General features: G+C 34.6%; 3 protein-coding genes across 6 annotated transcripts; 2 read left to right on the plus strand and 1 right to left on the minus strand.

The window, feature by feature from the left end:
- Nucleotides 1-4,801: 4,801 nt before the first annotated feature.
- Nucleotides 4,802-5,779, plus strand: LOC8259501 (wound-induced protein 1). Its single transcript, XM_015720241.3, has one exon. The coding sequence runs from the start codon at nucleotides 5,086-5,088 to the stop codon at nucleotides 5,482-5,484; it is 399 nt and encodes a 132-aa protein (XP_015575727.2). The 5' UTR covers nucleotides 4,802-5,085; the 3' UTR covers nucleotides 5,485-5,779.
- Nucleotides 5,780-9,411: 3,632 nt separating this feature from the next.
- LOC8259500 (protein LURP-one-related 14) lies at nucleotides 9,412-11,086 on the minus strand. Of its 2 annotated transcripts, XM_015720250.3 has the most exons (4): nucleotides 10,614-11,086; nucleotides 10,248-10,466; nucleotides 9,995-10,021; nucleotides 9,412-9,560 (listed from the first exon to the last, which is right to left on the minus strand). In XM_015720250.3, exons 1-4 carry the CDS (start codon nucleotides 10,857-10,859, stop codon nucleotides 9,429-9,431), a joined length of 624 nt encoding a protein of 207 aa, XP_015575736.2. In that variant the 5' UTR covers nucleotides 10,860-11,086; the 3' UTR covers nucleotides 9,412-9,428. The 2 variants fall into 2 exon arrangements, with proteins under 2 accessions (XP_015575736.2, XP_002520816.2); XM_002520770.4 differs by lacking the exon at nucleotides 9,995-10,021.
- A 1,077-nt stretch (nucleotides 11,087-12,163) lies between these two features.
- LOC8259499 lies at nucleotides 12,164-15,021 on the plus strand. 3 transcript variants are annotated; one of them, XM_048375977.1, is made up of 4 exons: nucleotides 12,164-12,829; nucleotides 13,721-13,771; nucleotides 13,865-13,960; nucleotides 14,859-15,021. In XM_048375977.1, the coding sequence occupies exons 1-3, from the start codon at nucleotides 12,482-12,484 to the stop codon at nucleotides 13,937-13,939; spliced, it is 474 nt and encodes a 157-aa protein (XP_048231934.1). In that variant the 5' UTR covers nucleotides 12,164-12,481; the 3' UTR covers nucleotides 13,940-13,960; nucleotides 14,859-15,021. The 3 variants fall into 3 exon arrangements, with proteins under 3 accessions (XP_048231934.1, XP_048231935.1, XP_002520815.1); XM_048375978.1 differs by having other exon boundaries at nucleotides 12,186-12,829; nucleotides 13,721-13,790; nucleotides 13,886-13,960; XM_002520769.4 differs by having other exon boundaries at nucleotides 12,215-12,829; nucleotides 13,721-13,790.
- The last annotated feature ends 88 nt before the right edge of the window (nucleotides 15,022-15,109 follow it).

Raw genomic sequence — 15,109 nt, forward strand, 5'->3', positions numbered from 1 at the left:
GCCTTTTGGATGTGGACCTTGAGATTTGAGATCCGAGGGAGAGGAAATTTGTTGTCTTGAAGGAAATGGTTTAAGGGCTTGTAGTCTATGACAAGCCTCTTCTTTCCTCGAATCCTTTCAGACCTTTTTTCTACATAAAAAGCTTGGCAAGCCCATTGTGAAGTAGTGGGTTCAATTAGACCTTGCTGTAACAGTGTCAGACATTCTGATCGGGCAAGGGCTAGGTCTGTGGGAGACATTTCCATGTGTGTGGCTTTAGTAGGGTTATTGTCTTCATTAAGTTTGAAGGGGAGGCTGATATAGAACTGTGGATTTTTTCACAGAGGAAGAGGATGTTGAAAATGTGAATGAGATTCTGGACAGAACTGAAGGAATTTTTCTGTGTATGGAAGGAATGGTGGAATAGTATCCGTCACAGAAAACAGATTTGAAGTTTCAGTGTATGGCCGAAACTGTCTCTTGAACTTTATGCTAGTTGGAAGAATTTGGAGCTTTTGAGCTTGGTGATAAACATCAAATCCTATCAGGATATCCTTATTTGGAAGATCTGAACCAATGATGTGCGTTCATACAACGCAATCAGGAAAGAACTGTATTCCGATCTTTTGTCTTGTGATCAGAGTGGTTTTGAAGGTTTGACCATTGGCTGTCCTGAAGAACTGATCATGGGGCTTCCAATACTCTGATGGGAGAACCATTGGGTTCATCATGCTTCTTTGTGCTCCAGTGTCAAAGAAAGTTATTACTGGTACAGGCTTGGAGTATTTTGAGGATAGTATTTGTATGGGAATATATGGGACATGAGGAGGTTTTGTAGTAAATTGAAAAGTTTCAGGAGGTGGAGAAGAAACAAAGAAAGAAGACAGTAGGGTTGGAGAGAGAGGATATTGTATTACATCTTCCAGAATACTCTTCGGACTTTCTTCATGCAGACCAATCATCAAGATTGGTATTTCACTATCGTCTGAGTCTGAAGAAGATTCTTGTGAGGACTCTGTAGAGTCTGAGAATTCCATTTCTAACCCAAATAAACTTTCTGGGGTAAGATCTTCTTGCTCTGAAAGTAGAGATTCTATCTCCTCTTCAAAAGAGTCTGCAAGAGATAAAGACATGCTGACTTGTTGAATCATCTTTGCTGACTTTTCTGGATTCCTAGGACAATTTTTTGCATAATGTCCCTTCCTTTTGCAGATGAAACATCTGTCAGACTTGTACCCCTGGTTCCATTTTTTACGGAAGTATTTGAATCTCTTTGGATTCTTTTTCCTGAACTTCTTGTTGCTGCGCGTGTATTTCTGGAAATGATGTCCAGATTTCTTCTTATGATTTGTACAGACGCAGTTGGCGGCTTTGCACTTAATCTTGAGGTAGTTTTTATTGCAAGCCTTTTGAACTATCAAGTCCCTTTGAGATAACCTTTTGAATAACTCTTGTTGATCACACAGTCTCTTAATGGAAGAGAGTGTGAATTGCTAGATTTCGCCAAGTGTAATAGAGGTGACTGGTCTCTTTGTAGCCGTAATTATATTGTTAACCTCAGGTTGTATTTCATCCGGCAGAGAGGTGATGAAGGTATACTTTAGTGTATCGTCACCATCATGTCCTCCAATGACATAGTAGAGCTTAGACATAGCCGAATAGTGCTTTTCCAGATCCTTCATTTTGAATGAACAACATTTTCGATCAAAGAACTCTTATTTCTGCTGTCTTATGACAAGGTCATAACTTCCAAGGAACTGGTTATGGAGGATCGTTACTACTGCTGAAGGAGTTGGCAGAGTGACAAATTGAAGCCTAGTGTATTCAGGCTGAGACTGAAACCAATCTCTTAAGCTTCCGGTAAACCTTGTGACAAATTCGGCAAGGACTTTTTTGAGTGTGGCCCCTTCAAAGGTCATCTGAAGATCAATCCATGCCAAGAATTTGGAAAGCTTATCCTTCCATTTTGATGGTGGTAAGTCATCAAAAGTGAACCAAGGTCCTGTGCTAGCTGGTTTTGACGTTGGGTTTGGAGCTCTAGTGGGAGCAAAAAATGACTGAGCATCCTCATCTTCAGGTTCCACTATTTCTGGACTGGGATCAGTAGCAGAAGTGTTCATGAGGATCTCAGTGATGTCCGCCATCTCTGAATTATCTGAAGAGGATTCTGAATCATACGGACTGATGAGAGATTGCTCTGGAAGTTTGTCTTTAGAGGCTAGAGGAGGAGAGGTTTTCTTTTGCTGGGTTTCTGAATTTTTTAGGTAAAGGTGAGAGAATGTGCCAAAGGGCTGATAAAGAGTTTCTTGTGGTTGTTCTGGTTGTGAAAGAAAAGGAAAAGAAGAAAAGTACGAAGGAGCAATAGCCGATGAGGTTGAAGCTGCTGATATGAAAGTTGGAATTGCAGCAGACTGGTTTTTCCGGAGATCATTTTCAATTTAATCTATCTGCTTCTTCAGCCGGGAAATCTCCTTTTGCTTTTACATAAAAGAGGGGGTGATCGGCTGAGGTATCCAGAGTTCTTTGTCCAAAGCTTGATACTTTGCTGTCAGGGATGAGTACAGTTGTAGGACTTCTTGTGAAAAAGTATCTAGCTTGTGATCTATGTTTTGAACCAAGTGTAGCGCTTGATCCAATTTTCCATCTATCTTCTTCAAATAAGTGTTTTGGACAATAGAATTAGATGTTTGCCAGTTGAGTACTTCTTCAGGGGGTGTCAGTGGTTCTAAGTTTCCAGAGGGTGAAATCCGTGTAGGAAGGATTTCAGATCTTTTGTTCTCTGTTTTTCCCAAGGGAGGAAAATCCTCTGGTTGTAACATGAAACATTCTTGAACCAAGGGTTGTACCGCTGATACAGGTGACAGAGATGAAGTAGGTCTAAAAGTTTGTGGCATTGTTATACCTGGCCCAACGTTTTGTACCTCCTGTACTAAACTGGACGGGTACCGGGTTTCCAGCCTATAAACCTTTGGATCATTTGAATCTCCGATTCGCAAGGCTGCGAAGGGGTTTGCCATATTCAATGTTGAATTGTGCCATAATTTCCTTGAACTCATCATAAGAAACGTCAATGACTGTTTTTCCTTCTTTGGCAAGAAACTCAATTGCCTCATCGAACATTGGCAGTGGCTTTTTATTTTTTCTCTGGGAACCATCTGGATCCCGATCATCTGGCTTAGGATGAATCTTTGAACAAGAAGTATCCAGAGACATCTTCTTTGGATTCTTCTGTGAATGCTGAAAGCAGGGTTCAGCATAATCCATATCATCATTACATAGGCATTCTGGTTTGCACATTTCTAGGGCTACATCCCAGACAAAGTGTCCTCTGACTTGTGCAGCATAGATCTGGTTGCCAGATGCTTGAAAGGAGTGAATAGGGATCTTCTCCCTAGGCCGTGATACAGGTTGTATCATTGATGCTTGGAAAATTGATGGTGCTGAGGAAGATTCCTCAGTTCTTGTAAAGACCGTCTTAACAGTCTCATCCTTTTGCTGAATAAAGAGGGGATCTGTGGCTTGTACTGGTTTTGATTGAGATGCTTGGAGCTTCTCATAATTTGTTACCCACTCAATAGGAATTAGTTTCTGTAGATCTTCCTTTTCAAGCTGTCGAGGAGCTTGAACTATAGTAGGGGTTTGACCAGAATCAGCCATGATGTACAAAGCATCAGATGAGGCTTGAAAGCCTGGGATCTGCAAGTTAAGTGCATGATCCTGCAATCGATAAACGATCTGATGGTGAAGAGTCGCTGAGAGAGCATTTTCAACTTGACTAGCTTCCGTGATTTGGACTTGTACTTTCAAGGCAGTGGATAGATAAGGATCATTCAGAGAGAGGTTAAAGTTTGGGAAGAAAGTCAAAACAACACTACCAGTGTTAAGTGTTGTGACTATTGTCCCAATCACTGCATGCTCGTACTTGAGATAACGAGTGTCCAGAAGCGACATCCGTGCTGTAATAGGCAATCCCATCCTTCCATGATAGGAAAGAACAAGTCGCGTACTCCGAGATGGAGATGAGAGTAGCCTTGTTTCCGCCATTGTTCTATGAAAGAGGTGGGAATTTCTAAAGTAACATACTGCTCTTGAGAAGTAGCAGTAAGTGAAGACTGAGAAAGTGAGGAAGATTGAACATATTCTTTTATGGTGAGGGGTTTTTTGTGGATAATTTGATTAAAGGTTTTTCTGACAAAGTTCTGTTTCTTGAATATGTTGTAAGGGTTGATGATAGGTACCAAAGTATCTTCTATCTGTACTTTATCAGGGATATGGGAGATCTCAACAAGATGGTCTATCTTGTTAGATATGGTTCTTTTACAAGAGGGAGATAATTGAAGAGTAGAAGTATGCGAGGTAATTTCTGTAGACATGGTGTTTAGGATTTCTCTTCTTCTATAACCTGGCTCTGATACCAAATGGGAGCCGAGAGCTGTTCATAGAAAACTAAAGAATTTTAACAACAAAACTCAAAATTTGTCCCACAATTTGATCACCCCCCAAACCAAACCCAAACTCAAACTCAAACTCAAACTCAAACTCAAACTTTTCAATTTTAGCAACACAAATGTTAAAACAATATCTCTCTACGATTTTGTCTCTACTCTAAACTCTTATTAAATATTAATCTCCTCCATTACCCACCTAATCCAAAAATCAACCTTTCTAATTCCTTTTTAAACTCAAAACAACCTCACCTTTCCTCCTCTTGCCACGTCTCCCCTCCTCCCATCGCGTCATCTAAAATTCCAAAAAGACCCAATCAGACTCGACCATATACAATCCTAACCCGCCTCCATCTCCACGTCTATATAAACCCCTCCTCTCCGCACAAGACCTGCACCACCGGTCTCCTCTGGTTTCTTATTCTTTTTTCTCTTCCTCTTTTTTTCTTCTAAGTGTAAAGTTAAGGCAGCCGATTCGAGGCTTTTTCAAGAACTGGCTAACTCACAGGAAATACTGGAAGAAGAATCATCCTCAAGAAAGAACCAACAGGTGGTTCTTGCCCTTTATGACGCCTTGAAGTCTCGAGACGTCGATACTGTTCACAAGATCCTTGCTTCTGATATTGAATGGTGGTTTCATGGCCCGCCCTCTCACCAGTTTATGATGCGACTCCTTACCGGTGCTGACACATCATCATTCAAGAAAAGCAGCAGCTCTTCGACTTCTTTTGAATTCAACCCAGAAATCATTAGGGTATTTGGCTCCATTGTTATTGCTGAAGGTTGTGATTACACGCGCTCTATTTCTTGGGTGCATGCTTGGACTGTTACTGATGGGATAATCACTCAGGTCAGAGAGTATTTTAACACTTCCCTCACTGTTACTCGTCTTGGCAGTCAATCTGAGCCCTCTGATTATTCATCTCTGGCATCATCGTCTTCTTCTTCGTCGTCTTCACCGGCGACAGAGATTGCTTCTGCGCATTGCCCGTCCGTTTGGGAGAGTAGCTTCTCCAATCGGGTCGGAAAGTCGGTTCCGGGTTTGGTTCTTGCTATTTAGTCCTGTTCCCTTAATCAGGTGCAGCCGTTTCTACTTTTCTAAAATAATAGTCGAATAATAATCAAGGAAAAAGGTTGCACGTCTGTGTCTGAACTCTGCAGAGAGATGTAAGCTGTTCAAGGTCTTGTTTGGGTTTGTGGGTTTTTGTTAATTCAGTAATATTGTGTAGTAGGGTAAGGTGTTGAAAAAGAATGGTGAGACTTGGTTATAGTGGGTCTATGTTTGTGATATGGTGTTTTCATTATCTAATAAATAAATGTCATTATGATTTCATTATAATGATTCCTATGCTTGATTTTTGTGTATTTTGGTCATATTAGTTGACAGGAAATTACATTTGGAAGTAAGTTAAATTTCTAATCTCCCATATAATTAGCAGACAACTATTTGGATGAGCTACTATTAAAGTATTTAGCTACACATATTTAAAAAGTGATTAATTATAAGAATCATAACTAAATTAAAAGATTAAGAGCCTAAAAATACATATGTTTCAGTTACAAGATTTGGATCCTTTTGTTTCTTATAACTTTAGTAGGATTTGTTTGATACCAAATAACCCATAAAGTGCCAATTGATTTTGTCAGCATCCTTCCAAGGCACCAAGAGGGAACAATGTCTTCATCTAACTTCTGCTTTTTTGGTAACTTTTATGACTGTTTCCATTATTGAAGTGAGAATATATATATATACATTGTTCAGTCCACAACAATTTTCACATTTATGTACAAGAATTACCATTTTTTTTTTTTTTAAATCTCGTGGAGTTAAAGGAATTATGAGTTATACAATATGGTTTCATATAACCCTTAAAATTACCATTGGCTGAGCATATTCTTTGGGCGGCTGCTGTTGTCAAACAATAGAGAGTAGTGTTTCAAACAGAATATTAAAAAATATTATACTCTCAGTATATTCTTTATATTTAGCTTCTTCTTTTATTATATATATATATATATATATATATATATATATATATATATATATATATATATATGCAATTTAATTAATTTATGTAAGAAGAGAGAAATTGGTCTCAGATGGGATTGCACCTTGACAATGATCTAAAGCATATAACATTAATATTGTGGCATCTATCGAATATGCCAAGTGAGTTTATCTTTTATAGCTCATGAGAATTGCATAATGCCTCTCTCTTATTGTCAATTTTGATTCAGTATCATTTGATAAGAGGACCAAAGTTACATATATAAGTGGCTACATGCAGAAATTAAGAAGTTGAGCCAACAGAAGGTGATGGAGACCATTTTTTTCTTTAAAAAGGAAAAAGAAAGATTTTGTTATGCAGAAAATTATAATAAATGGAGTTTGATTTGAGATGTTGAGAGGCACCCTTTACTTTTTGTTATTTCATGTATTCTGCTAGAATCCATCCACTTTCTGTCCAGAAAAGAAGAAATAATCTTGTTAGTGCTGATAATTTGAGCTACCTGTTGAACTTATTCTCCTCCACGCTTGAGGGGTTCTTTTCCATTTTGTCAAATCAAAAAAGTTAATGTCTAAAATGACAACCATGATAATCGATTGATGAATAATCTTTGAAAATGTTGGCCACTGCAATTGGTGAAAGTTGGCATACATATCAGGATAATGTGGAGGATATTTGTCATGTTGCTTTTCTCAAATATTATTCGGCCTTTTTCTCTCTTATTTGTTTTTTATACTTTTAACATTTTTCTAAATATTTCTAATCTTTTAAACCATTAAATAAAAATAAAAAGCCACTAGTGATACCAACTCTCACTATACGTAATCATACGAACTTTCTTTTACTGTAAAATATTTAAATTTATTACCGTAGCATTAATTTTTCAGATAAAAGAATATTTAATCAAAGATAACATAAATATCGCAGGAACCATTTTCTAGAATTTAAATTCAAACTCTTATAGTTTATTAGTGAAAGTGTTTCCAACGATTAAATTATTATCTTCAGCGGTGTATTAAATTTTAATATAAACAAATGCCAATCTGCAAGTTGTATATATATATATTACATATTTCATAATATATCAAAATTTAGATGTTTTCTTAAATTAGTTTACACGTAACATTTACCGGATAATAACAAATTGAATATATATATATATAGTTGATAGAAACCCCATATATTATAAGTGAATAGAAGAAAATTAAGATGGGTTTAAGGTCATAATTAATATTAATGAGAAATGATTATCCGTAGCTTTGTGATCCCACTAAATTAACAATAAAACTGCGTTGGAATATTAATTCAAAAATTTCGGTGGAAGATACGGATAACAATTTGAATTTGTCATGCATTAGTAGACATAATACTGTTGTCAATTTGGTGCAATTGGATTATAGTTATTTGGTTTCTTGAATGATATCCTAAAGTCCAATTACACACGAGAATCAGGAACGAAAGACAATGACCCAAACCTTTCTTTTGAGAATTTATCTTGTTAGTTTACTCATTCAGGATGCCTTTGAAGAAAAGTTTCTATGGAAGGAGGCAAATTGATAAGAAGATAGGTATACGTGTTACTCTTTTATTTAATATATGTACGTTAAAGAAATCTTTTAATAATATAATACAACGTATAAATATTATTATTTAACTAATAGACTTATATATCATGCATGAAGAAAGTCATAAATATCTTTTTAACTATTATTATTTATTTTTTAATAATATTTTTGTTTCGAAATTTTAAGTGGGGTCCGAAATCTAATATTTTATGAGCGGCAAGTTAGCTCTACAAGAATTTAGAATCAGAATATGCACAAGATTTAAATTTGATTACACAAAAAAATATAAGGATTAGGTCAAATGAGAACCTCATAAAGTCATAAGTTGGATAATTCACTTGGACATATGTAAATACTTTTTCTTTTATTATTTAATTTTTAATTGTTGAGGAAGACGTGTATGAATACCCTAAGAACTTGTTCCTCAAAGTAGAAAGTTCAAATTGAATTATTGTCATTGCACATGAGGACTAGTGTTGTTACATATTGTGTTAGTGGTAGCTTTTTATAATGTGACATGGATCATGCTTGTGTCAAATTTCCCATTTATAAGAAGTAATGTAAGAAAAACAAATAATTCTCCAAGTATAATCGGTTACATAATTAGAATAAGAATGAAATTAGATTTGTTGTAATTTTAACTTTTTGTATCATGCTTATTTGAATCACTAGAATACCTTTAAACTGGTTTTGTCCTCTTTTATTTTGGGGTCCAAACACTAGGTTTCTTGAAGATGAAAAATCGCATGATAAAGAAAGGCTAAAAGAGTGGAAAAGATAGAAAGAAAAGGAATTTCTTGTTCTTTTTCATCAGAATCATTGAATTGTGGTTCTTTATAAGGATTAACAAAAATTATGGTATATCACTATGAATGATATGTGTTTTTTAATATGTTGATTATATTTAATTATTTTTTTAATCATAAAAAATTTAATGAGTCGTGTTACATTTAATATAATAAAAAATACTTTTAAAAAAATAAGAAGAAATAAGTTCTTATTTATTAATATTAAGTAATGGTAGAAGAACAGGAGCTCTATCTAATTTTTACTATAAAGAAATGGGTTGATTTATTGAGTTAATTATAACATTAATTTGAGTTAATGTCCATCAATTTTAAATGAAAGAAAGAAAAGGATGTTTCAAAAGGGTTTTTGAATACCTTTTTTGGACTCATCCTAATCGATATAAATATAAAGATGATTTAGATAATGAGTATTTGTCCGTATTAAAAATAAGAAAAAATATATTAATAATTAAAAATATCGATTATATAAATGAATTTCCATGAGAAAATGCTTGCTAATTACTAACTCTAATAAGTTGTGTATATTATCAGAGCAATTACAAAAATATTAGACACAAGATTTGAAAAGGAAAAAAAGAAAAAAAAAAGAAAAGAAGTATAAAAACTTAGAAGAAGACATTATCAGGGAGTGTCATTCTCATCAATAATTACAAGCAATGCTACAATGAATGCATAATCCACCTCTGGATAAACTTTAACTCTGTATTTTTCCTTGCCCTTGTAGAAGCTTTCCAATGTGAAGGTATGTTTGACCTATATCCATTGTCAAATTACATAAATCATACATTAGTATAATTTTATTTTCATATTAATACCAGAAAACATCTCAAAGACTGTACAATCTCGAGTTCAAACTTCAATTAGAATCGACAAATAATAATTAAAAAAAATATCAATTAAGCTCTAAGGCCATGCAACACTAATTTGACTCACTTATGCAAGAGCAGAATTTAGCTCATGAGCAAGCAGCTAATTGGTCATTAAATTGTTGGCTTAATAGTATATATATAATGACCAAAATCACTACTTTTTGAGCAAAACATCACATGTAGAACTTTTTAGTCTTTTCAAATCCTTTTTTTTGGGTGTATTTTAATATGGTTACCAGTTAATTAGGACAGATACATGGATCTAATTTTATATATAAATAATGAATTGGCATCAAGGATCAAAGGGAAAAATATTACCTCTGCAGAAAGCCTAGGGCCTTTGACCTGTATTAAATCATATCAATATTATCAGATTTTATATTATTATGTTAAAATAACCCTTTTCTTTCTATCTTTTATTAGAAAACCAATAACTAGGGAAGTTTTTTGAAAATGATTATGATTTTACCAAAAACAAGAAAACATATGTTCCTTTTTTCTAAAAACTAATCTAATGGGCAAGGTTAATACAGTGAAAATATATAATTAAGGACAAGAGATTGGTAGGTACCTCTGCAAGAAGCCTATGGCCTTTGTAGACTTTGAAAGATAAGGAAGTGTAAGATCCAGTGACATGGAAATCTGGATCTTTTTGCTTGAAATTTGCCAAGAAAACATGAAGGTCCTTTTTTATTTGGAGAGGATGAGATTGTCGTACGCTAAAGAGAATATTGTTTTCATCTTTATTTTCACCTTCATGAGCCTTCCATTTATGCCAAAGTGTAAGTGCCTAGCACATTATAAAAACAAAAACATACCAACTTAGATTCATAAATTATGATAACTATCATCCATGTCAGGATTATGAATACATCAGGAATTTGAGATTCTAATCTTAAATTTTGTAGTATAATTCGGTGTGCAAAGTAACGTTTACCTTTCCGCGCAGTGTCAGGATAGGAAAACCAGCAGGGTCGCGAACAATTCTTTTCATGTTGAAGCTCCAAACGCCACCATCTACTTGGAGAAGAAGATTTCCACTAAGATCAAACACTTCAAATTGTGCATTGGACATCTTTTTAATCTTCTTCTTGACAATTAGTTCCATTGGATAAGGAAAACAATACCCATCACCAATAACACTAACTGAAGGAACTCCAAATGTCCATGTAGGAACTTCCATTGAAATGCTTCAAGAAAAAAAAAAACCTGTAGGAAACCCAACAGAAACAAGATTTTCTTTTTCTTCTGCTGCACCAAGAAAAGGATTGATCAGATAAAGCTCCTCTTCGGGAACTTTGTCCCAATAATATATATATCTATTTTGAACAGTTTTCTCGGTTACATTTAGCATTTCTTTTTCCAGAAAAGATTGAAAAATCTGGACATGTCTGTAAATTATTAAAGGAGATTAGCTGTAGAGCTTTTAGTGCTTTTTTGAACTTGACGGATCTAATTTTTCCTTTTCGAAATGCGAATTTCTCGGAAGATGGCTTTGAATGGATGTTGGAGAGCATATTTCGTTATTTGTGAACTAGATCCTTTCCTCTCTTTTCTCCACATTTAGTAGTATTAAATCCCATTAGATTTATCCAACCCGATAATATTGTTCCTGAAAATAATTAATTGTTGTTGGTGTCGGTAAGATAATATTTTACAAACTAATAATACATGTTTTGGTGAGATAAAATATAGCTAAGGAGAGCTTAAGTATTACTATACGGACTCATTACCCCATTTTGTAGGCAGGAATATGGACTGATTTCCACAATCCTCGGAAAAAGGACACTACAAATTTGCCTGCTCAAAAAGATTCCACTGTAGTTCTTCAGTCAAAAAGATTATGGGGCTGAATCAATAATAACCTTGTTGCTATTTTAGACAACAGTACTGGTGTTGATTTCAGCTTCCAAATGAGACTGCCTCACAAGTTTCTTGTTGATGTTATTAGCATGTCTACATGGTCTGCAATTGGCTTATTCATTCTAATGGTTTCTTTTTCTTGGAATGTGACAGCCAAACTCTGGTAAAGTATCTAACTCATCAAATTGCAGATAATTTGCCCCTACCTGGGAGATGTCTTAGAGGATATCAGACCTTTTATTCTTGATTTTTATCTCTTTTTATTAGTCATGTTTTTAGGAATTCAAATTCCATGGCACACTGTTTACCCCAATTTCCATATCCTCTCTTCCCAACGAGGAAAATTCAAGATTTTTTTTGATAATTGAGCCAATTCAATAACTGTTTAATTTGGAATAAGAATTAAAAATATAATTTTATTAATATAAAATTTTAATAAAAATTTATATATTTAATATTTTTATAATTAAATATATCGGCAAGAGAATTAAAAAAAAAAGTACACTTATAATAAAATCTTTTTTATATAAAAATATATATAAAGGAAAGAGCTCCCTAATTTTCAGAAATAATAATAGATTTTTGTCATACAATACAATGGTTGATGTATCGTGTAATATGTACATGTGCAAGATTTCTTTCCCAATAATTTCCCCTTTAGCCTCTTTGTACGTTCCCCTTCTTTAATCCCCCACCATGAAAAACCAGATAAGAAAGTTAGTTAAAAGTCACAAACCAAGAACCTTCAAAAAGCACCTGCATATAAAGTTAACCATACCCCAAAAGATATGTGTGTATATATATATATAATATATATATATATATATTCCTTTGCTTTCCATCTCTTTCTATAATAAAAGTAAGAAAGATTGGAAATTTCTGAACAAGAAAAAGGAAAAGACAATTTATAATACACTACACTGTACATCTATCTATTTTGTTATGGGAAAGTCTCAATTTTCTACTGGCGACCTTCAAGCACTGGCCAAAATAGTCTCCTTCCATAAGCCAAAACCCAAAAAATCACAACTCATAATTCCTTTCAAGTCCAGAGAAGTCGGGCCTATTGACACAGACCAACTCAAGGTGAAGAAAATGGAAGAGAGCAGCAGCAGTTCTCTCATTCTTGATGGCAAGAATCGCTTGCCACTTTCTAATGTAGTCTCTGATTGTGTAAGACGATGGTTTCAAGATACACTTAAGGAAGCAAAAGCTGGTGATATTTCTATGCAAGTTCTTGTAGGTCAGATGTATTTTAATGGCTATGGTATTCCTAAAGATTCCCAAAAGGTTTGATCTTTTTATTCATTTGTTTCATTTATGCGTGTTTTTGTTGTTTTTCTGATATGGGCTTGCTTTAATTTGTTGGAATTTTTCTTGTTGTTATAATTTCATTTGAATTCAAGCTTGGCCTTTTCAATTCAAGGATTGTTAAGAATGATAGTTGGGATTTTGGAATTGCATTGTTTTCGTTTCCAGAGAAGGAAAAAAATGCTCAATTTTGGCTAATAGATGCTTGGCTGCAATTATCTCTTCATCTTTTCCGTTAATAGTTTGCTTGTATTTCTGTATGTTTGTTGTCTAAATTGGAAAAGGGACATTTGAATGGCTGTTGGCTTGTCAGTCTATACTGCATTTCCCCCCAAATTAAAGAAGATTTACCGCTTTGGTTTGTTGAGTACTTGTATTGAGGATGAGGTTTCTGTTTATTTTTCTTGTGCATAAGAGAACTAGACAAAAGAAACTTTGGGTTCTGTCTTAGCAGCCAAATTTGAAAGTAGTAAACTTGTAAGGTGACTGGAATTCTGGAGGATACTAACACTTTCATTGTTTCAATTGGCATTTGTCACCCAAATTTTGCTTATCCCGTAGGATTATTAATCCTTCTGTCCTGGCCTTAAGGAATTTGGGTGTGGACTGTAAAGGAGTACTGCTCACTTCTCAATAGCTACCTTATATCATAGTTTTGACCTATTCATATCTTTGATAAGTCTAAAAGAGGGCATTAGTTATTATATATGTCATCGTCGTGACAAAATTCAGCAGTATACTGTTGAATGTGCCTCCTTTCATTTTCAATGTGGAATTGATATTCTCAGGTTTACTTGTCGCTAGTGTTACACTTTTGTAGTCGGGTTCATGGGTGGTGAACTTGCAATTTTGTCCATTTAATTGTGTCAGGGGCGTGCATGGATTAACAGAGCTTCAAAAAGTCGAGTTTCAGCATGGAAAGTGAGTGATAAACGTCCAGGTATACGCACTCTCCTTCTTTTGTTCTGATCCTCATTACTTTTCTATTTGTTCAACTGTTTTTATTGTCCCTAGGATATGCTGCAAGTGACTCAGATTCGGATGAAGGAAAGGATGATGCAGATAATAATAGATAGTATTACTTGTTGAAACTTAAAGTTAGAATCTGAGGTGAATCTTCACACTTCTTGTTGTTGATTTATCAAATTTTTTTCTTTCTTTTTCAGTTGATTCTATTTCGTTCTTGTTTGATGCTGCAGTGCAAAAACTCATTTTTGTGTGACGTAGCATGACAAGAATGTTTGTGGACTCATTCTCTAAGTCATTAAGTTTTAAATGTCACGGCATACTAGATATAGTTATCTTTTCATGTTTTAGCAAGTCATCTTTCTTATGCAGCTTTCCATGGATCTTGGCTGCTAAGTCTGGGAAGTGCTACATTTATTTCTTTTTGGCTTTTGAAATCCAACATGCAGTTTGACCAAATCATTGTGCATAAGATCAGCTGAGTTAACACACTGCATCTGAAGTATTTTCTGTTATTACTCTAGTAATTTATTTGGCCCTATCATGCCACTGCCCCTCATGCTCCATGATGCTTCCTTTATATGTGTAAAAAGAGATCAATCGTTATTGTCAATCATTCATAGGAAAGGGAAAAAGAAAGGAGTACTGTATTTACCTAAATTAGCAAGTAAAGCTTTTATGAGATCAAAAGCGGCTAAGAATTGCAGTGGATGTCAAAAATGGAGGAGAGATTACTTGGTGAAAAGAGATAAATGTAATCATGATGCGTAGTATAATGTTATTGAGATTGAGTCAGCTGCTGCCTGCTGGGGAAAGCAAATCAGTTATTTGCATGCATGTTTCAAAGCTAAAACACATACATATAAAGTCAGGAAGAGAGAAAAACAGAAACTGAGAAGGATGATAAAAATAGCATTAGAAGCTTGCGTTTTTGCAGTGACAGTTGAATATTCTAGCAACCTTTGAATGATAAAATTTGACAATGCTCCTCATTGGGCATGACACTTCCATCATGCACTGAGCTGTGTCTTCTCTTTTGCAGTTGTTCTTCAGTAGTATCTCAGCTTGTCACAACAGTCCGGAGTTAATCACTTCTTTTCGATTTTGTTCATGTAGTTTAGTTTTGTAATTTTTTGTTGAACTCTTAAGTGTATTTACCATTGGTGCTGTACTCAATTACATCTTAAGGTTCATGTCCTCATCAATTTCTTTTTGCCCATTTTTTTTAATGTTCTTGATTGTTTATCTGTGATCTTGTGAATGATCACAGTTAACTAAAAGGGGAAAAAATGC

This window comes from Ricinus communis, chromosome 6 (genome assembly GCF_019578655.1).
Source record: "Ricinus communis isolate WT05 ecotype wild-type chromosome 6, ASM1957865v1, whole genome shotgun sequence".
Classification (NCBI taxonomy): Eukaryota; Viridiplantae; Streptophyta; class Magnoliopsida; order Malpighiales; family Euphorbiaceae; genus Ricinus; species Ricinus communis.